The sequence below is a fragment of the Lathyrus oleraceus genome, chromosome 3, assembly GCF_024323335.1.
Source record: "Lathyrus oleraceus cultivar Zhongwan6 chromosome 3, CAAS_Psat_ZW6_1.0, whole genome shotgun sequence".
NCBI lineage: Eukaryota > Viridiplantae > Streptophyta > Magnoliopsida > Fabales > Fabaceae > Lathyrus > Lathyrus oleraceus.
This window is the reverse complement of record NC_066581.1, coordinates 329,830,841-329,853,693: the sequence shown is the minus strand read 5'-3', so window position 1 is coordinate 329,853,693 and position 22,853 is coordinate 329,830,841. Positions and strand designations below refer to the sequence as shown.

Below are 22,853 nucleotides of genomic sequence, written 5' to 3'. Positions count from 1 at the left end.
ATCTTTAACATTCACTCAATTTATGTATTGATGTCCAAAATCTAGTCATTTTCAATCCGACAAATAATAAATAAAATTTAAAATTGAATTGAAAGAATGAGTTTTCATTTTAAATTTTTTGATAAAAGTTAAATTTTAATTGATCCAAAAATAAATCGAGATGTTTATAAATAATTCGGTGATAATCACTATTTATAACTTTTTTTAAAAATGATTTTATAAATTACATAAATATTTTCAAAACTATTATAATTTTAAACTAACACCCTCAACAATATTTGAAAACTTCTTTTTTTTTTTTCAGGACACTTTTTGTCACCGGTATCAACGATGTACTTCAATTAAAAGTACCTTATTTTCAAACTTTTGTACACCTATCTTCATTGAATGGAGCATCACCATGTAATAATGTTGGATTCTTCAACACACCTCCACCTACACCTACACCTCCACTTTCTATTTTGATAAGATACTTTCTTCTCTGATCCATCACCCTTTGATATATTACTATTCGTATAAGAGCAGAAGGAGTAACTAATGAAGGATTAAATACTTACAAGAAAATGTCCATATTTCCATTTTAAAATAAGCCGCCCATTAATTGTCACAAATAACCAAAGGGTCCGCCGACAGTGACCCCGATGGCCAGACTATAGACAGAGATATCTATTAAATACTACACCGACTCTTGTTTTCTTGACTTTTTTTTTATACGAATACAAAAAAAGTACATTATTGTATTAGTAAAAAATCATATTCATCTTACATTATTTACTTTTATTTCCTTAAATTACCCTATCTTATGTTTTCTCTCTCTTTTATACTATATTATAAGACATGAATTCTCTTCTGTCTCCATTCATTCAAGTGTCTCTGTAGTTTCAGGCCTGCACCAGAAGATGGCACCTACTACACAAGCTGCAAATGGAAACCACTCAACTGAAACCAAAGGAAAGACCATTACTTGCAAAGGTAACTAACTCACTCGCAACTTTCATATCTCAAAATTCTTACACTTATTGAATATTCTGTTATATGTTGTATTAGCCGCTGTGGCATATGGTCCCGGAGAACCCTTTGTAGTCGAAGAAATTCTTGTCCATCCTCCTCAGAAAATGGAAGTTCGAATCAAAATCCTCTATACTTCCATTTGCCACACCGATCTCAGCGGCTGGCAAGGCGAGGTAATTAAACACATCCATACATTTATATCTATGCCTATATCTATATATGTATATATATGTACCATTACTTCATACAAGTTCTTATTTTGATAGTTTATTCTTTTGTTTTCATCAACTATAGTGCGAACCTCAACGTGCTTTCCCTCGAATTTTCGGCCATGAAGCTTCCGGGTATGCAGATTTTTACCTAATCATTTTTCTTTTTGTTAATAGATACATAAAATTGTGAGATGAACAACTTTTTTTTTTTAGGATTGTGGAGAGTGTAGGGGAAGGAGTAAGTGACATGAAAGAAAGGGACAATGTGGTGGTAATATTCAACGGAGAATGTGGCGAGTGTGCGTGCTGCACGTGTGAGAAAACCAACATGTGTGAGAAATTTGGAGTAAATCCAATGAAGAAGGAAATGTGTGATGGAACGAGTAGGTTTAGTACCAAAAATGGGAATAAGCCTATTTTCCATTTTATGAACACTTCAACTTTCACGGAGTATACTGTGGTGGATTCAGCTTGTGTTGTTAAGATCAATCCTGAATATGCACTTAGTCTCAAGAATCTCACCTTGCTTAGTTGTGGAGTTTCAACAGGTAATAATTTGTTGTATTTTTGAGAAAATATTATTTACTACTTCCTTTGATTTTCACACTTTTTAAAATAATGGTTAATTATAATGATTTCAATAATAAAATAGATATATTCTTTAATCCCTATTATAAACAACAGCACATTTTTTAATTTTATTAAATAAATGATTGATATATCTAATAATTATTATTATTTATATTTATCTACTGCTACATTTTAAATTGTACACATATAGAATAGGTAAATGGAACATATATCTATGTGTGGATTTTGGCACCAGTTTAAATAGATGGAGTACTATGTTCATTATCAAACAAACACGTTATGCTCCACATAATTATTTTAGGTCATTTTCCATTATTAATGCTTGTTTCCAAGGATAGTACACCTTTTATATTATTTAACAAAAAATTAAGGGAAAAATCAATATACGAAATAGACAAACTTAAATACCTAATCTTATTAATATGTCTGTATTATCTAAATGCATATGATCAATTATTATTTAAAAAAGGGAGATGATCAAATATATAAGAATTTGTCAAAAATTAAATAAACACAAATATAAACTTAACATGTATTTTTAATCAATTATAACTTTTTTATTAATGGCGTGGGCCTCTTTTACTTGCTTGTTGGGGATGGGAGTTGAAATTGAATTTTCAAAAGATTTAATGTTGTCAGTTGTGTTGTGTCCCACGCCTTTCCTAATCTTATTATTATTATGATCACGGATTCTCTTTTCCATTTTAAGAAATGCTAATAAGTGTTTCAAAAGGAATTTTTTAAATTATATATTAGAAATTGAAATAGTTAAGTTTTTTATAAAATATTTTCTTTATTTATAATTCTTAAATAGTATTTCTAAGACACTAGCTAATAAAGTTCTTCTATTTCTGAGATTTTGAAAGTTATATTTTTCATTAAATAATTTAATCATTTGAACTTTACTCAATTATATTATTTTCATATTTATTAAAAAAATAGTATTTTTTAATAGTTTAATTACCAAAAAATTATTTTTGAAAGTAAATAAATAAAATATACTACTAATAAACCTGAACTCATGTTAAATGTAATTAAATATTTAATTGATTATATATTATATTTAATCACTATTTAACCATAATAAATTTATAATATTAATAAAATCTATTTAATTGTGTGCTTTTGAGGCTATGATTTTTCAGAATGAGAGTGAAAAAAGAGGAAAAATATCTTAGGCATCCTCGAGTTACCATGGAAATCTCTGAAAAATCTATAAAAATATTTTTCAAGAAAGTACCCACAATTCCTAATGAACACAAAATTATACTACGGATTCCGGATTTTTCGACCTTTCACAATCCCAAACTGCCTACTCAACTTCTTGATCAGAAAAATAAATTTCTAGAATATCATTGTCGTCGGATGATCATCAAATCAATGTTTTAAAAACCGGACCGAAGATCAAACCGATGAAATTACGATTTAAGATTTAATTGGTTAAACCTACTACCGAACCGTTTATTAAATAAATTAATAATATTAAACTAAATTTTATAAATATGTTACACATAATCATAAACTCACAACTTAATAAAATAAATATTTTAAAAATCTATTACAAAATCAATACAACAATATCGATAATACATATAATAACATAATATAATTCTACACTTTATTTTAATTTTTATTTAAGAATAATTTCAATAAATTAAAGAATTACAATAAAATAAGTTAAACTAATTTAAACTAAAATTAAAATAATAAAATATAATAATTTAAATAAAGTTCAAGATAGAATATCAAAAATAAATCATACAAAATACTTTATTAAAAAAAATTGAGTTGAACTACAACAAACAAATCTTACTTGACAACAACGAACAATATTGACTTAAATGACAATCAATATTGAGTTGAATATCGTGATTATGTTTAAAAGAGACCGTGTAATGATGATGAAATGTGGTTGAAAGAAAAACTATAATAGAGTGATAAAATTTAGAAGTTTGTATGGTTGTAAACAAAAATATGAAGAAAAAAAATTGTGATTAAGGAATATATGTTAAGTTTTGATATTGAATATTAAAATTTAAAGAAAAATATTAAAAAAATCATTTGATGATTTTTTTGAACCGGAGGGTTTTATAAAACTAACTTCACTTCTTTTGTTAGAATGATTTTGGACAGTTAAATTTGATTTATCCGATTTTGATCCACTAATGATTTTGAAAAATTGATCCAATCGAATTTATCTCCGGTTTCCGATCCAAACAATTAAATAGACTGATTCGATCCGATTTTTAAAAATTTGATCAAATTCCATTCCTTTTTATTTTACAAAGAAGATATTAACCTTTACAAATATTTTTTTTTTAATAAATGGTAAAAATAAATATGACATAACCATCAATATATTATTGCACAAAGTCTATTTCTTCCAGAAGCAAAAGAAAATTTCAAACATGAAATTAAGAGAGACGAAAATTAATTTTCAATGGGATGTGATAGGTGATTTAAAAAGACTTGGAATTTTACAACTTGACAATATTTATTCAAGTTACTGAAAAATTGCTGGAACAGGATCTAGAATGTCCAGAAAATAGGGGATATAAAAATGAAAATTTGTCATTTTGTTTGAAGCCTGCAACTTCACGTAACCTTGTTTGTTTTTATTTCTATTTTTTTCCTTAAAGGAATAATCTATACATGTTTATTTGAATATTTTATTTGATAGTCAATGTTTGAATTTGAAAGTATTTTTTCGAGTCTGTCAGGTGCGTATAGTATCTTAAGAGAGCAACGACAATGATCTTAGTATATTTTAGTCAAAACCATTTTTGTTTGCGTATAAGAATAGAATCTTGAATGCTTGGGTCTTACTAAAGAATTTTAAAATAAAAGTTTCTTTTATGATAGAATATTCATTTAGTATTTTGTCAGGTAGAGTTAGATGTCTGCATAGTTAACAGTTTTGACACAATTTTGAAAGTTTTGTTCTGTTTGAATGTTATTCATTAATATTTTTCATTTTTCTCCCTCAATTGTTCTCATTATCTTTTTTCTCTCTTTTCATCATCTTTTTTAAAATTCTAATTGTTTCAACAAATTAGTATCAGTGAGTCCGGTTGTGATTCAGTGAAATTATAAAATGTCAAACGAAAACATAACTTCAATGTAATTTTCGGCGAATCTATCGATTTTCGAAGGTGAGAGCTATGAAGGGTGAGTTACGCAAATGAAAGTCATCTCAGATCTTAAGATGTGACTAAAATTGTGAATGATGGAGTACCGACATTAGAAACAAATGCAGACGGTGTTCAGAAAGTTGTGCACAAGGATCAAAAGAAGAAAGATGGAAAAGATCAATCTTGATTCATCGGTGTGTGAATCCTAATGTATTCGAGAAGATTATTAAAGAAGAAACATCCAAAAGAGTGTGGGACAAGTTAAAGAACTTGTACGGCGGAGATAAAAAATTGAAAATGGTGAAGTTGCAGACGGTGAGAAATAAGTTTGAGATAACACAGATGAAAGAAGATGAATTAGTTGTTGATTTCTTCTCAATATTAGTGTTACTCACGAACCAGATGAAGGCGTGTGGTGAATCGATCAGCGATTTGCAGAAGATAGAGAAAGTGTTGAGATCTCTGACTGTAAATTTTGATTACTTTATAATGTCTATCGAAGAATCCAAGAACCTAGATGGGATGAAGTTGGAAGAACTCCAAGCTTCACTGGAAGCTCGTGAGATGAGGTTGAAGTAGAGAACTCAGAAAGGAAAGAGGTGGTTGAATGTACACTACAAGCAAGATTCATCAAGAAGTATGGAAAAGAAAAGGCAAAATAGAGAAAGAATCTTGCGAATGATGAGAAGTCAAATAAGAATTCAAAGAACCACTCTGATTCAAGCAAGAAAGGCAATGACAACAAGTAGGGGGAAAAGTTGACATGAAGGAGGTGCAGTGCTACAACTGACAAGGATTTGGTCATTATGCTCGAGACTGTCGAAGAAAGAAGGAAGCAAGAGCAAAAGATAATGATGAAGCGCAGTATGCACATGCTAGAGATATTGATTCTGATTATGTGATACTAATGGAAAATACTTTGTCGAGCAATGAGCAAACCAACATATGGTACCTAGACTCAAGATGCAACGACCACGTTGCTGGTAATAAAACCTAGTTCACCAAGTTAAATGAATCAGTCAAGAAAGTGGTCAAGTTTGCAGATGGCATGAACGTCACATCAAGTGGAAAAGGAAACACATATGAGGTAAGAAAGTATGGTCGAAAGGTCAAGTTTGCAGATGTGTTGTATGTACCTTCGATGACAAGTAACTTGATAAGCATATGTTAATTACTTTCTAAAGGATACAACATAAAGATAGAAAAAAGCAGATGATGGTGATGAAATGTTGATTCAGAAAGCACCATTGGTAGACAACAAGACCTTCAAAGTAGAGATCAACGCAGTTGGTCATAAGTGTCTTGCTTTGATTGTAGAAGAATACAAGAATTGGCCATGGCATCACAAGTGTGGACATCTAAACTTTAGAAGTTTAAATATGCTCAACCAGAAGAAGATGGTGCATAGTTTACCTCAGGTGAAGGAACCAAGTCAAGTGTGTGAGGAATGTTGTAAAGCAAAGCAGGCTAGGAAAGCATTCAAGTATGACTTGCTCGTGAGGTTGAAGAAAAAGCTAGAGCTAGGTCACTCTGATGTGTGTGAACCTTTTGAAGTAAGGTCGAATGGAGGTAATTGTTATTTTCTAACCTTCATAGATGATTTCACCAGATATATGTGGATCTTTCTGATTGAAAAGAAGAATGAGGTATTCACACAGTTCAAGAAGTTTAAATTGCATGTTGAAAAGCAGAGTAAATGCAAATTGAATAAATTGAGAATTGATGGTGGAGGTGAATACACTTCTAGAGAATTTGTAAGACTTTACAATAAGGAAGGTATAGAGTATGAGTTCATTGCATCATATACACCTCAAAACAATGGTTTAGCTGAGAGTAGAAATAGAAGTATACTGAACATGACCAGGAGCATGTTGAAAGCTAAAGAAATGTCAAAGAGATTTCAGAGTGAAACAACTTCGAAAATAATATACCTTATAAACAGATACCCAACGAAGAAAATAGTCGAGAAGACACCTTATGAGGTTTGGACATGACAAAATCCAAATGTCAGTAATCTTAGAGTTTATGGATCAATGTGTTTCAGGCATGTTCCTGAATAATTGAGGAAGAAGCTAGATGATTGAAGTCAGACTATGGTGCTCATAGGTTATCATTTGATTGATGCATACAAGTAGTGTTCACCAAATGTGATAATCTGGTGATCAGTAAGGATGTTCTAGTGGATGAAAGCAAAGGGTGGGATTGGAGTAATGGGTCAGTCCAACATGAGCAAGATACATTCACAATTGTGTTTGAAGAAGACCAACAAACTAAAGTCACAATCAATCGAAATGAAGAACCACTTAAGCAGAATGTTAGAAGATCGACTAGAAGGAGAACCGAGTCAACAAGGCTAGCTGGATATGAGAGATTTCCAGATTAAGCAATTGATACAAATGGTGATCTCATGGAAGAAGCAATGATAATGGTTGAAGGAAAACCAATTAATTTTGATCAAACCATGAATGATTTAAATTGGTGTTCAACCATGAAAGAAGAACTTGGGGCAACCGAGAAAACAATACATGAGAACTTTTCGAAAGATCTAACAAGAATCCAATTGATGTGAAATGTGTCTGCAAGATGAAACAAAGGTCAAATGATAAAATTGTCAACCATAAATTTGAATTTTGAAAATCCCTTTAAAAAATAACTCGCCTCCAAAATTAGAAGAGTCAGAGAACAACAAATTTCTTTTTTATTTTGACTTAAATGTTCTTTTATTTAATTTTAATTTTAAAAAAAAATGTCACGGTTATTAAAAAATTATGATTCTCTTTGTTAGAGATGTAAATTTGCATTTGTTAATATGGATTTACGAGGGAGTTATCAATTCGGAGTTTCGAAGTCGGGGATATTTCTCTCGTGCGGACAAGGATGAAAGAAAAAGTTTGTCCGTTGACATTTCGGAGCGTGGGTCGGAAAAGTATCCTCCGTCCCGCAGATTTTCCGACTCCGGTCATATTATTTAACTTTTATATATAGTAATATATTATATAATATATAATTATATAATTTTGCATGTTTTTTCATAAAAATAATAATTAATATATGAATAAATAAAGAGTCATTAGTGGACCATTTTTTTATTGTATAATATTTTGTTTCACTAGTCAAGTACGTAAACCTAAAATACACTCATTACATACGGTGTATATACCGTCTCCTCGTCTTCTTTTATCAATTATCTTTATCTCCTCCACTTCTCATATTTTTTGTTCTCATCGTCATCACAACAACCAATATCCTTTGTTCATTGTGATTACGGTAATTACTCTTCAACTTCACTCTATTTCAATTTTTATCTATTTTTTATTCAATTAGAAAATTAGTAATTATGTTTTCGTAACTGCATGTGTTTTTCCATTTTTTAATAATATACATTTGATTATTTTTTTAAAAAGAAAGATGCAAGATATATATTGGAAAAAAAATAATAACGAAATACTAATGTCATAGTTTTTATTAAAAAGTATAAAAATATTCAATTTCTTTAGATATCTATTTCTCTACGTGGATTTGTGTGGATGGAAAAGAATATTCTTCCGTGATAGAAATCAAAGACGAGAATGAAAAATATTGAGGGGCACAGCCGGGAAAGAAAACATCCCCCACACATTTGATGCACATTCTCTGTCCCGTTAAGATCCCTACGTTAAGATTTCTCCATTTACTTTGTGAAACCAAACAAACAAATTTTTAAAATCTAACATTTACTTTTACCTCAACTGAAATCCTTAGTCTCCCTTGAAAAAAAAATCCTTAAGATTTCTCCATTTGTTTGTGAAACCAAACAAACAAATTTTTAAAATCTAACGTTTACTTTTACCTCAACTAAAATCCTTAGTCTCCCTTGAAAAAAAAATCCTTAATCTCCCATCAGTTTAACCAAATAGAGTTTACCACATACAATTTGTTCATGTATATAGATGTACTTATTTTGAAAAACTCCGAGACGAATCATGCTAATATATATGATAGATATGGCAAGCTGTATAGGAGAATACGTAAGAAGAGAGATGAGGAATAATGCTACTCTCACTCAGAAGTAATTCTATTAGCAGCACATGGGAGATGTACTGGATGGCTAAGGGATTATATGTAGAGGAAATATTCCTTTTTTTAGTATGCATATGAGAGATAAGGCCCCTAGAGCTTGACCCTTTTCCTTTTCTTTTCATTTTCATGCTATTCTAGCCTTATTCCATCAATAATATTTATCTCATTACTTATTTGTGTCCTTGTTTCATTCCTATTGTTGCTAGACTTCTGATTTGATCCTATCAATATATAAAAGAAAGATTTATTAAAGATTTTATAAATGGATAGTTGGTGTAAAAACTGTGAAATACATTTGTACAATTATATATTTTCCTTTAACAAACTTAATAAATAGTTTAGTTTTTGTCAAAAATTGTTAATTATATGAGTTTTGAATATTTTTTAAAAATGACTAGTATTAATGTTACATATTTTAGAGGGAAAAATATGTTTTTTTATTAATTGTGGTCAAGAATAATTTACATAGATGTGATTGTGAATTGCTAAAACTCAAATAAACGTAGGAATTGGAGCTGCTTGGAATACTGCTAATGTTCATGCTGGTTCATCTGTAGCCGTCTTTGGTTTAGGTGCAGTTGGGCTAGCTGTAAGATTTCTCATTTTCTGATGCATATGTTCATATTTTTCTTTGATTTTAACTTAGTACTGTCTTTGTTTAATGTGCTAAAGTCTTTTCACCATCAACAATTTCTGGGTTCAAAAAAGCTCAATTTATATTGCACATTGGCCAGGTTGCAGAAGGGGCACGCGCCAGAGGTGCTTCCAAAATAATAGGTGTGGATATCAATCCAGACAAATTCATCACAGGTAACTTAATTTACAACACAACTTCACTCAAACTTTCTCCTCCGCTAAAATCTATTTTCTCTGTGCTCAAAGCTCAAGCTATGGGAATCACAGACTTCGTAAATCCAACTGATAAAGAGAAGCCGGTTTATGAGGTTGGTGTTTTCTCTCCTCTCCTTTCACATAGAAAATATAATCATAATCTTCACATTTATTTTCCCTAACAAAATGATTCATGTGCAGAGAATCAGAGAAATGACGGGAGGAGGTGCAGACTACAGTTTTGAATGTACAGGAAACTTGAATGTTCTGAGAGATGCCTTCTTGTCTGTTCATGAGGTATATTTATATTCATAGCAGCAGAACAAATTCAGTAGATTCATTGACATATAGTATATATAGTATATAGTATTTCAACTTTTCTTCATAAACAAACTTCATCCTTATTTGAAAGCAAGGATCCAATTCAAAACTGATCACAGAAACAGTTTTCTAGTTTAAAATTGTGCACTATAAAATTTCATGTCAATTTTTGAAATGCAGGGTTGGGGATTGACTGTACTGTTGGGAATTCATGCATCACCAAAGTTGCTTCCCATCCATCCAATGGAGCTCTTTGACGGTCGCAGAATTGAAGGATCGGTGTTTGGAGGTTTCAAAGGCAAAAGTCAGTTGCCTAATCTTGCCACAGAATGCATGCAAGGAGTAATGATCATCACTATTAGCAATTTCTTCAAACTCAAATTATTTGATGAGTTTTAGTGTGCAATTATAATAATATCCTATAATTACTCAACTTCGCAAAAATCATCATGCATGGTCTAATACCTGGTTGTTATGTCTTTAATTAACTTCTTAGGTGATAAAGCTGGATAATTTCATCACTCATGAGCTTCCATTTGAGGAGATAAACAAAGCCTTTGATCTTTTGATTGCCGGGAAGTCGCTGAGATGCCTTCTGCACCTCTAAGAAAAGATGCTATTTTTTACTATCAGATAGAGATCACTCTCCAGTTTTATAATATCTGAATTCTACAACAGAAGTGTATCTAAATATAAACATGTAATAGTGTTTTTAAACAGTACTTACACATCATTGTCTTGCTGTACTAAAATTGGTCATCTTCCAACGTTTGGTGATACAGAATTCTGGCCTGCTATTTCTTTTTCTTCATTTGCATCTGCAAATAAACGCTGTGGATGGGGAGAGCGAAGTAACAATCATATAAATGTAAAATAAATAATGGTTTGCAAGGGAGTTTATTAATACAGAATACAGTTTTTCATAATCTAACACCAAGTTTGATAAGTACAACATCTCTGAAAAATTACAGCTAATGACGAATTCATCAAAAATAAATAAGACTTACAGCATGCGTAGCAAAAATATATATTCTACAAAATTCTTGGCCAGTGCATACAGAAACATTGGCAGTTGGATGATTATCATTACTGCTGGCCAATAAGCTAACTCGATTTCCACAAATAAATAAATAGCTTTATACAGAGTATTGCTTTGAAATATATATATTCAGGAGCAAAATGGCTAAAATAAGATGAATTCAAAGTTCACTTTCATTGATTGTTGATGTTGTTGTTTTGTTTGTTGCGATTTTCCTCTGTAATTTTTTGAAATTCTTTCTCACTAGCTGCAATTATGCGCTTGACAATGTCATATGAGGTAAGCTTGATGCTGCAGAGAGAAACAAGTGTGAGTAATGAACTAATACCAAGAAAGCATAAGAATGTAGTTAAAAGGTAGCACAATCAATACACACCATAATCTTATTTTCATAAACAATAGGAGAAAATACAAACCTGCTGTTTGGTAGGGTCTTCAGAGCATTGGGCACAAATCCCCTATACAAACCAGCAACTCCATCTCGTGCCACAATTCCTGCATCAACATGAGTACTATAATAAACAAAATCCCCCTTGCAATACCAGAATTCAAATGGCTTAATGAACATCAAGTGTGCCCTCCAAGTATATATAAATGTACAACAATATGTTGTTATATTGCAACCATGATTATAAATATTGAGTAAACTTCAGGGTAAAACGGAAATAAAAGCAACTGTAGACTGAGAAATACACAGGTTGACTATGGTCCGTAAATGTTAAAGCAACCCTTGGATGAGTATGGATTCCTCCCGTTAACCAAATATATTTAAGGGGTAATTATACAGTGGAATGATCAATTATATTGCATTTATCATATAATTAATCGTTGCAATTAGGAATTGGAAAACTCTGAATCATTTATTATCCTACATGTCTACTTTAGGGAATATTAAATTCAAGGCATTAATAAATAGGACAGCTTAATTACTGCAGAGTTATAAACACAATACCTTGGGCCAAAGAATAAGGGCATGACTTTATAAATGATAATACAACACACACAAGTCAGATTCTTCAAACATTTGTTTTATATATTTCTGATGTCGAATAAATAATAGCACACAAAATGGATATGTAGTGACATTAATTTCGGACACTAAATAATAAACATGAGCAATTCTCACCTGAAAAAGCATCTAATATTGTCATATAAGGTGTATCCCTCAATTGCATTTGTCTTCGTACAGTGTCCAAAGGATAGCATGTAAGTGTGGCCAGAGATGCCGAAAGCACAGCAGTGAGTATAGATGTTTCAGTTCTCTTTTGATACTTCTCAGGCAACGACTTCTTTAATCTATCACCCATAGAAGGTCATGATTTTTCTATTTCAATGTCCAAGTCCATTGTCCCACAAACTAAAAAAAATACAAGTTTGCTAAAGAACTTACAAGTCAAAAACACAAAAATTCACTGCAATATAAGGAGCTATGGCAATAAGAGAAGGCCCAAGGCCTTTGTAGAAAGATGCAAATCCTTCATCCCTTAGCATGCACAGGGCAACCTGGAAAAACCACAAAATGGTCCTGAGCCTCGTATCATATACATCTTCACAAACAAAGATCTTGCTTAAATGCTAAATCAGTTCAATCATACCTCTGACATGGTTCGATAACCAGGCTCAACAGCTAATCGTAATCTCAGAACATCTAATGGGTAAGTTATCTAAAAGGATAGAAAAATATCAGGAACAGCATACAGCAAAGTAAAATGTAAAGGACATAAATGATTATTTTACATAAAAGAAATTGCTAATAGGTATTAACTGTATCATGTAAAATTATTAAAATACCTACAATAAAAGCAAGGTCCCTCTGATAATTTACTTACAAAAGTGGCTGTCATGCCAGCAAAAGCACCAGCCGAAAGTCTTGCCACAACAGAGAGCTCACCATTCTGTCCCCTGAACAATTTCTGTAAATCCAAAAATAGAACTTCAAAGATGAACAAGTAATATTTGCTGTTAGAACTTTTAAAAAGGTAACTAGGGGTGACCTTATAAGTTTCATAAGCAAAAAGCTGGACGGCGCTATAAGGTATAACCCGAATCACCTGTAACATTAAAAAATGAAGACCTAAAATGAAAAGACTAGTCAATGTTTATAAGGAAACATAAATACAGGAATACCAATACATCTTTTCCTAATTGTACTGACCTGAGGGAGATTTCCCTTCCAATAACCTCTAATCCCTTCTTCCTTCCCTATAACTGCTATGGCCTGTATTTTAGGTTCATGTGATCAGAGTTTTTTTTTAAAAGGATTCATTAGAGAGCTCAGTATATCCAAGGAAGGGAAAAGTCAAGATCATCAGGCAAAGAGATGGGCCAATAAACTAAAGTTAGTCAGGTGATGTATGAAATCAAATTCTTAAAAACAGGAAGTAGTTGACTGAAAGTAAAATTCTATTGCTACTACTAAGCTGGCCGTTTTTACACACAACTTGACCAACTTCCCTTCTACAAGATGGAAACAATTACAAACTAGCACCATTGAGACCAAATAGTCTAACTAAGTTCATAAAAAATCAATTACAAACCAGTAACATGAAGATAAATCCGTAAAGCCCTTATAAACACAGCTGTCATGAAACCACCTTTTTCTAATATCAACAGCAGGAAAAAAAGTATTTTTGCCAAATTCTAACAGATACAAATACATTATCAGTTCAAACAATGGAGTCTACCAAGAAGATATGAAACTTATCAACATACATGCCTCTTCAAATTCATTCTTAGCTATATCGCCTTAAAGTTACTTTTCGTCAATATTGTTAAATATAAAAATCATCAAAGTGTTGTAGCCAAAAACTTATGCTTTACGGATAAATGATTCATAACATGATTTAGAACCCACTCTCTCTAGCTCCCATTATTTTCAAAGTAAAAACTAAAAAACAATAGAGTTTAAGTTTAAAATAAGTTACTCCCTCCGACCTTATTTATAAACAAAAATCTTCTAAATTTTTTAGCCTTAAATATAAGAAAATGTCAAAAAAATCTAGGCATATTTAATGTCTTTATTCCAATACTATCCTTGCATTAATTACTTAATATTATTAATAAAAGACAATTTAATTAAGGGTATATTAGTAATTGTGTTATCTCTTTTACATGAAATTAAGAAAATTAAATGCACTTAACTATCATTCTTAATAAGCGTGAAAATTGTTTTTTTTTTACTTATGAATAAGGCCGGAGTTGTAGGTTGCATCTGTGCACTGTCAAAAAGTCAAAGCCTTGCGAGTTCATGTGAGGATAGGTTTTAGAAGTAAAATCATTCATGTGCACATGTGTCTTCACTCCACAGCTTTAGAGAAGTTAGGTCATGACAAAGTTGGCAGTTGAAAGGAAGGGTCTCCCTTAAAACTAAGACTTCCATCATGTAATAACTTGACCGCACTCTCCTTGTTGCAATGGACAATTCAAAGAGAAAAGGACCTATTCTTGCAGACCTATTGTTATTCCAATCAATAGAGGAAAACTTACTTTTGGCCATCAATCAAATTTGATAAGAATCACAAACTCATCTCTGTCATACAATAGTTAACTTAGAGACAAGTATTATGCTAATAATATCCGGCTGTATATTTACCACTTATTAGTTAACTTAGTAGTGGTAAATAAACAGCCAAGTAATAGTATAAATTATACTTGTTCATATGACCATATCTCGAGATTTAGAAAATTTATTAAGTTAACAATTTGGATAGAACAATATGGCGAAAGTTGATTCATATACCCGACTCCATTTAGTGAGATAAGGTTTGGTTGTTGTTGTTCATATGACCATATCATCTCTGGTAAAGAGTAAAATGTCCCTACATACCAAATCCCAATCTCCGCATAGATTCCAAGCTAGCCACAATATAGTCCAAAAGAGCATACAGAAGCAGAAGTGTATCATATAGCACATATCAATCAAGTAATCAACTTACACACTTACAACATACTCTTACACATTTGAATTGAAACAAAAGAAAGAACACAAATTATAAAACCAAGCAACAGTTAAAGCTAAGACTGAAAAAACGAAAAAGGATCAAACTTTACCTGAACGAAACCTATTGCCTTCTTAGCACTGTCTTGCCCAACCCGTACACCATGAGTCTGCAAATACATTGTTAAACGCTGCGTTTCGTCTATAGTTTTAGCAAGTTAAATTTAATTTAACAAAAAAAAGAATTCTGAGCACCTGCATGAGGAGCTTGATACGGTCGAGCGGTGCAGTGAACGTTTTAGCAGCGGCGCCAGCGATGGCTCCGGCAGAGAAGAGAGCAGCATCTCGTGGAACAAACGCCAAGGCGGCGAGGGGTTGCTTGAGGAGCTGAGACGGCGTTGGCGCGAAATGGTTATGCAGTTTGGCTTCTGCGACGGAGACAGAGGCGAATTTGGTGTCGGCGGTGGAAGCGGCGGAGAAGGTGAGTGTGGCGTTTTGGCGGAGAGGGGAGTGGGAATTGGGCGAAACGACGTCGCATTTGATGTGGGGGATTTTGTGCCATGAAATTAGGGCTGTTTCCTCTTTGGGTAAAAGGGAAATTGACATTTGAAGATTGTGTAGAAGAGGAGATAAGGCGCTGAAGAAGAAAAAAGGAGGGTGCGTTTGAAAAACTCTTTGCTCAAACACTCAGATATATAGACGTAAAATATTCAAACAAATAAATATTTAAAAATTTGTCATGTTTTGATAAAAATAAATAAAAAATTTGTCATGTGAAAAATAAACTCTTTTTTTTGTGATATAGTATAATTTTTACATTGACACTTGGTAATATTTTAATGTGAACTGCATCAAAAATATTATGTAGTGTGTTTTTTTAAAAATATTAATATAAGTTTAAATTATTATTAAAAACTAATATTGGTTCATTCAAATCAATAAAATACTTCTATTATAGAATCTTGAATGAATTTGTTTAAATTCTATAATTTGAACATGCATCATAACATGCATGGTATATTTTAGAGGCATGTTTCACACATTGATATCGAAATTTTACGAGTATCATGTACCTAGAAATACCTAGGAGGGAGAGGTAAGGTAGATCTTTCTATGAACCATTTGTTATAATTTATTTTTCATTCTTGTTTTATATTGCTTATACTTTTTTCAGTTCCGTGAAGTGCCACTTAAATGTACCTATATTGTCAAGAAGGCCATTAATTTGACTATTATTGATAAAAGTTAATCCATTGATGTCACTCGAGACAGCGAACTGGTTGACCTTGTCACTAAAGGTGATCATGCTTGCTGACAACCTTTTAGAGAGGTGTTACAAGGGGTTGAGTAACTTCCATCTTTTAGTTAGGAAAATGATAGTGACACTGGATGCAATGTCACATCTTCTGCATCTTCCCATCAATGGATGACCAGTTGACCACACCACATTTACTAAATTTGAAATGGTGGATCTGATGGTTGAGTTCATCTTATCAAAACTTGAAAACATTGTGTAGGATGTTGAAAAGACCAACGTGAAGTTTCTATGCTCTCCTAGGGTTTTCTCTAAAGCTTTTTATTGTTTGTCGAATTTGGTTATCATTTACTTTATCGTTTTAGTAATTGAGTCTTATGTCATTTAGATCATTGTGCATCTCCTAGAATTGAGTATTTTTCATTAAATCATATTTTGCATGCATAAATTAAAATCTTGTGTCTAAAATCGATGCAAAATGGTTCAAGTCAATAAGTCGAAAACTTGGATCAAGAAACTTTTCAATTCATAATTTCAATAAGAGTAATTTTGATTAAATCATGAACAATTCAATTTTCTTAAAATCTCAATTCTTGAAGTGTGATTCAAATCAGGGTTATGTGTAATTTGAATCATGACATGACTGTGTAAATTAAGATATGATTCTAGAAGTGTGGTCTGAATCACAATATTCCGTTATTCGAATCATGTGTGAGCTTGATTCTAATCACATGAAAAACTTATTTGAATCATTGTTGGATTTCAAAATTTGGAATTCATATTTAGTTGTTGATTCAAATAATGGATTTCTTTGACTTGAATAAAAGGTGAAAAATTTGGGTTTTATGTTCTTGATTCAAATCATTCTCTTATTTGACTTGAATCATAATGTTTGCTCTTTACTCGAATGATAAGGGTCATTTTACTCATTTTACTCATTGGGAAGGTGAGTCGTTACAAGATCGAGTGAATATCCTATAGAATTCAACCTCATGAGTTGTATACGTCAAAAAAGAAAATTGAGATTGAAGTTGCTTATTTGTTAATTTAAGTTTTAACATTATTTGAGATTATTTGATTGCATTATATATCACGCTATAATTGTCATATATTGGATGACCTACGTATTTTCAATGGTTCACCATTGGAGACTGGGTTAGGCACAAGTGAGGACAAACATGTTGAACCAATATAAATATTGGTGCATTTTTCTCTACCCCTCTCTTTAAATTCATATATAAATTTGCATGATCTTAGGGTTTATTTGCTTTCTAGAGTTGTATCTGGCTAGGTATATTGCTTATAATGATTTTGTGTAATAAGCTTAGGTTTGTAAAAGATTAAGTATGTTGAGTGATCTTTCTGCTGATTATTGTTCTAAAACTTGTAATATTAGACTTCTCATTTGATTAATAAATTTCAATTTATTCATCTGGTGTAAATTGAATTTTGTTAATTGACACATTGATAGCGTCTTCATTTCTCAACTTTATTATATTGTCTTATTATAATACAATTAGTGAAATCTATCATATTTTATAAAATTTTGCTTCCCCACTTTTTGTAAAATTCTGATTTTGAAGAAAACTTTTGAATATTTTTTTTTGGAAAGATCTACCCAACACCCGGGGATCGTGCACAATTTAACTTCCTAAAAATTGAGTTTGAGAGATTGCATCTGCAAGGCCCACTGAAAGTGTCGATAATAAGATTGAGAGACATCTCCATAGGTGAACTCGAACATTATCACATACAAAAGCTCGCATACACTTATGTGGTGTATTTAGCGTGTTTTATGGACCCAGATATAATTGATTATTATTCATGGGAAAGTAATACAATATTATGACAAAATCCATGACGAATCAGATTTCATAATATATGACACTATTTCATATAACATATTCATGTAATTATTTAATTAGTTGTTAAAAATGTTTCATTCAATGTTGTTTAGTGACTAGTATATGTTGATACAAGCATAAATTTATTAGTATTTTCCAATATCGGCGGAAAGGAGTACCCATGAAAGTACATAGAGATAAAACCCTCGCTAACTTCTTCATTATGACTAAAGTACATTCTCTTATAAAATCGTACTGGCAAATACATGATAAAATAATTGTTAACCATATCACTATTATATTATATTCTTATCCAACTCCTTGTCGTATTTTATCTATATCATATCGTGCACACTAAATTGACCCAAAATAAAAATAAATTATTTTAAATTTTCTATATAATTTATGTTTGAATTAGCATAGTTGTGTGAAATAATATAAATATAAAATTAATTTTGTTATTAAGCTGTTAAAATATTATTGAACTAATCATAGGAATTCAAATTAGTAGAAGAAGCTAAATTCTCACATTGTGGTAAATAAAATTGAATTCCAACTTTAAGATATATCTACATATAATATCTAATGGATTAATTTTTACAATTGAGCACAGAGAATATTTAAAATTAATTCAAACCACGTCGCGAACACCTTTATTTGACACATAACAAGTCGGTCACTAATGTGATTCTCTCCAACTCAATATGGTGTAAATATCATAATCTAAAGAGTTACTACATTAGGAGTCTACCTGATAGTATTCAATTACTCTAAACACATTATATTTTAATGAGCTTTATTAGTTTTACACTTCCAATGATCGTATTTACTTCACTTTTTCAAATTTTGAAGAACAATTTGAGATTTTTGTTTTTAAATTGTTTAAAATCAAGAATTAAACCTTTTCTAGCATATATCATGTCTTACTTTTCTCAATTTAACCGGAATCAAATTCACGAATTTGAAGGTTTGACAAGACATCGGTTAACACCGTCAATCGTTGTTAGATGAGTCAGCTAGTTAGGTGTGTCAGTTGTAACTAGCGGACAACTAGTTAGTTGTGTCAACTGTCAGTTAGTTAGTTAGTGTGCCAACTATAGCCAGCTATTGTAACTACCTTTCCTAGTTAGTTATAGTTAATAGTGGCTATAAATATATATGTAACTATATTGTAACCGAGAGTATTGGAAAAATATTCAATCAATAGAATTCATTATTTCTCTCAATTCTTTTCAATTTTAAGATGGTATCATAGAGTCTCAGTTTGATTCATCATGGCTAATTCTGAAAATAATTCCCCACCACCACCGTCGCCGCCTCCGGTTTCTTCTACCGATGGTGAAGCTTCTCACGTTACCTTTCAATTAAAAATCTCAGAAAAACTCACTGAAAAGAACTTTCCAATTTGGCGTCAACAAGTAGATCCAATTATTAACGCTCATAATCTTCAAGATTACATCTATTTTCCCCCAATTCCCTCCCAATTTGTGCAAAACACTAATTCAACAACTCTAACAGAAAATCCTCAATATCGCGCTTGGATTCGTCAAGATCAATGGTTGTTATCGTGGTTGCAATCAATATTATTCGGTTCGTTTATGTCTCGTGTTCTTGGATGTACCAAATTTTTTGATCTATGGGAACAAATTCATGCTCACTTTCAGAAACTCACTCATGCAAAGGCACGACAACTGCGATCTAAGCTTCGCGCAGCTGTTCTTGGTGAATCGACGGTTGAAGAGTATCTTTTTGGCATTAAGAGTCTAGTGGATTCGTTAGCCTTAGTAGGTTGATGTTGTTCTTGAAGGTCTTCCCCATGAATTTGGACCAATTGTTTTAGTTATTGAGAGCAAATTCGAAGATATTCAACTTGAAGAAGTTAAGACTCTGCTTATTGCTCATGAGATGTGTTCTGAAAAGCTCAATAAGATTTCTGTTGTGGATAACGCTTCAATTAATCTCACTCAAGTCAAGCCAGTTTCTGATGTTGTTCCCAGTATGCATGATGGTAATTCATATATGCAAGTACCTTCTTATGAATCGTCACTTGTGTCTAATCATTCTAGATATGCATTTGGTAGAGGTGGTTGTACTAAACTTCGTGGTGGACATGGTCGCCATGGTTCTATTTAATGCCAAGTTTGTTTCAAATTTGGTCACATTGCTGCCAATTGTTATCATAGGTTCAATCAACAATTATATGCTCATATGCCTCCTCACTTTATGGGATACTCAGCCTTCCAAAATACGTATAATAATCCATATGCTTCCAATGGTGTCTCTTATGGTGCTCATAGACCTAACATACAACCTAGACCTCCATACACACCATTTATCTATCATACCAATTACCCCTAACACTTTCCATCTCCACCTAATGTCATGCTTACCACGGCCAACTCTTCCATAAACAATTCCTAGTTTCCAGACTCTGGGGCATCTTACCATGTCACAAATAATTCTCAAAACATTAAGCAATGTGCTCCCTTTGAAGGTCCTAACCAGATCTTCATAGGAAACGATCAAGGTTTGCCAATTCTCCCATTTGGTTCATCTATGTTTTCTTCTCCATCTAGTCATAATACTTCATTCATCCTTAATAAACTTTTACATGTGCCTTCCATCACTAAAAATATCATAAGTTGGAGTAAGTTTGCTAAAGATAACTCTGTCTATTTTGAGTTTCATGTTGATAAATGTTTTGTGAAAACTCAGGGCAATAATCAAATCTTGCTTGAAGGCTCGGTTAGAAGTGATGGATTGTACGCTTTCTCAAAGCTACCCTTACAACTGTCAAGCCCAAGCTCTCCCTCTTTACCTATTTTTCAATCTACTTCTAATGTTTTGCTCCCCAATTCCCAATTTAATTGGCTCTTAAGGTTGGGACATCCAAATCCCGATACCTTACAACTTGTATTGAAAGATTGTAATATTCCTATTATCAATAAATCCAATTCTGAATTATGTGCAGCTTGTTGTATGGGCAAAGCTCATCGTTTATATGCTTCTCCTTCTCTCACTCAATATATACATCGTTAAAACTTATTTACAGTGACTTGTGGGGTTCTTCCCCTATATCTTCCTCCACAAATCATAAATACTATATTACATTTGTAGATGCAGCCACTAGGTTTACATGGACTTACCTTATCAAGACCAAATCTGAGTCTCTTACCATTTTTATACCATTCAAAGCTATGGCTGAACTTCAATTTGGTTTCCAAATTAAATCTCTCCAAACTGACTGGGGGTGAATTCATACCATTTACAAAATTTCTAACTGACATAGGGATCATTCATAGGTTGATTTTCCCCCACACGCATCACCAAAATGGAGTCATAGAGCGCAAACATAGACACATTGTAAATTTTGGTCTAGCTTTACCTAGTCATGCCTCTTTACCTCTAAAATACTGGGATTTTGCTTTCCTCAGAACTGTCTATCTCATTAATTGACTTCCATATGCATCTATCAATAATAATACTCCTTATTTTCGCCTTTTTGGTTAACACCCTGATTATCACTTCCTCAAAGTCTTTGTTGTGCTTGTTTTCCTCTTTTAAGACCATACAATACCCATAAGTTTAACTTTGGTTCTCAAGAATGTCTTTTTCTAGGATATTCCACCTCACACAAGGGGTACAACTGTCTCTCACCTACTGGCCGTCTTTACATATCAAAGGATGTTTTGTTTAATGAGTCTAGGATTTCATACAATGATCTCTTTTCTTCTAAAGCTCAACCATCTAATATTGTTTCTAAATCAGTCAACTTAAGCCTTATTCCCTTACACTCCTTCAATCCTACAACTTCAACCTTGCATCCCACTACACAAGTCTCTCCCTCTCATGTTTCTCCCTTACGGTCTCATTCATCCATACCATATATTTCCCAAACTTCACATATACACACACAAGTTGTATAGTCCCACTCACCCACGCCATCTACTGCTCAGGCTTCACTCATACAACTTCTTGTATCTCCTATTATTCCACAGCCTACACATCTCCTACATCAACCTCACTCACACAATTATCTACTAGTTCTAACCCTTCACACTCCAAATTCTTCAACTTCATCTCCTACACATAACATTCATCTTATGCAAACTAGGTCAAAATCTGGAATTCATTTACCGCCTTTGTCTCCTTCCATATTTCTCACTATTTTTGAACCCAAAACAGTGAAACAGGCTCTTCAAGACTCTAATTGGCTCTCAGCTTTGCAAAGTGAATACCAAGCCCTACTAAAAAATAATACTTGGTCCCTTGTTTCTCTACCACCAAATAAGAAAGTCATTGGTTATAAATGGGTGTTTAGGCTAAAGGAAAGTGATGATGGTTTCTATAAATAAGTACAAGGCTAGGTTAGTAGCCAAGGGTTTTCATCAAATGCATGGTTTTGACCATCACGGAACCTTTTCTCCTATTATTAAATTGGTTACCATTCGCCTAATTATTACCTTGGTTGTCATAAATAAGTGGCCAATCGAGCAGCTAGATGTCAATAATGCCTTTTTGAATGGTGTTCTAGATGAAGAAGTCTATATGGAGCAACCTACTAGTTTTATTTCCCACACTGAACCCTCTTTAGTTTGTAAATTGCACAAGGCTCTTTATTG

The 22,853-nt window shown here is 32.3% G+C and overlaps 2 protein-coding genes and 1 long non-coding RNA gene across 3 annotated transcripts; 1 reads left to right on the top strand and 2 right to left on the bottom strand.

The window, feature by feature from the left end:
• The first annotated feature begins 726 nt into the window (after nucleotides 1-726).
• On the top strand, nucleotides 727-10,953 carry LOC127127469 (alcohol dehydrogenase-like 4). The gene is made up of 10 exons (XM_051056659.1): nucleotides 727-972; nucleotides 1,048-1,184; nucleotides 1,306-1,355; nucleotides 1,437-1,771; nucleotides 9,511-9,593; nucleotides 9,739-9,814; nucleotides 9,887-9,948; nucleotides 10,037-10,132; nucleotides 10,337-10,498; nucleotides 10,653-10,953. Exons 1-10 carry the CDS (start codon nucleotides 900-902, stop codon nucleotides 10,761-10,763), a joined length of 1,185 nt encoding a protein of 394 aa, XP_050912616.1. The 5' UTR covers nucleotides 727-899; the 3' UTR covers nucleotides 10,764-10,953.
• Nucleotides 10,189-10,751, bottom strand: LOC127127472 (uncharacterized). The gene is made up of 2 exons (XR_007805354.1): nucleotides 10,622-10,751; nucleotides 10,189-10,469 (listed from the first exon to the last, which is right to left on the bottom strand). It is a non-coding gene; the product is annotated as an uncharacterized LOC127127472 (long non-coding RNA).
• Nucleotides 10,954-11,037: 84 nt separating the features above from the next.
• On the bottom strand, nucleotides 11,038-15,822 carry LOC127127470 (probable envelope ADP,ATP carrier protein, chloroplastic). Its single transcript, XM_051056660.1, has 10 exons — nucleotides 15,388-15,822; nucleotides 15,246-15,302; nucleotides 13,351-13,413; nucleotides 13,190-13,246; nucleotides 13,025-13,108; nucleotides 12,791-12,859; nucleotides 12,586-12,698; nucleotides 12,322-12,491; nucleotides 11,612-11,690; nucleotides 11,038-11,486 (listed from the first exon to the last, which is right to left on the bottom strand). The coding sequence occupies exons 1-10, from the start codon at nucleotides 15,736-15,738 to the stop codon at nucleotides 11,369-11,371; spliced, it is 1,161 nt and encodes a 386-aa protein (XP_050912617.1). The 5' UTR covers nucleotides 15,739-15,822; the 3' UTR covers nucleotides 11,038-11,368.
• Nucleotides 15,823-22,853: the final 7,031 nt, after the last annotated feature.

What these genes read in the sequence shown, in the direction of transcription:
- LOC127127469 (XM_051056659.1), top strand. Translation starts at nt 900, where the DNA reads ATGGCACCTACTACACAAGCTGCAAATGGAAACCACTCAACTGAAACC. An exon ending in AAAGACCATTACTTGCAAAG is followed by an intron (nt 973 to 1,047) that starts GTAACTAACTCA and finishes ATGTTGTATTAG; the next exon opens with CCGCTGTGGCATATGGTCCC. An exon ending in TAGTTGTGGAGTTTCAACAG is followed by an intron (nt 1,772 to 9,510) that starts GTAATAATTTGT and finishes AAATAAACGTAG; the next exon opens with GAATTGGAGCTGCTTGGAAT.
- LOC127127470 (XM_051056660.1), bottom strand. Translation starts at nt 15,738, where the DNA reads ATGTCAATTTCCCTTTTACCCAAAGAGGAAACAGCCCTAATTTCATGG. An exon ending in TTGCTTATGAAACTTATAAG is followed by an intron (nt 13,109 to 13,189) that starts GTCACCCCTAGT and finishes TTGGATTTACAG; the next exon opens with AAATTGTTCAGGGGACAGAA. An exon ending in CTGGCATGACAGCCACTTTT is followed by an intron (nt 12,860 to 13,024) that starts GTAAGTAAATTA and finishes CTATCCTTTTAG; the next exon opens with ATAACTTACCCATTAGATGT.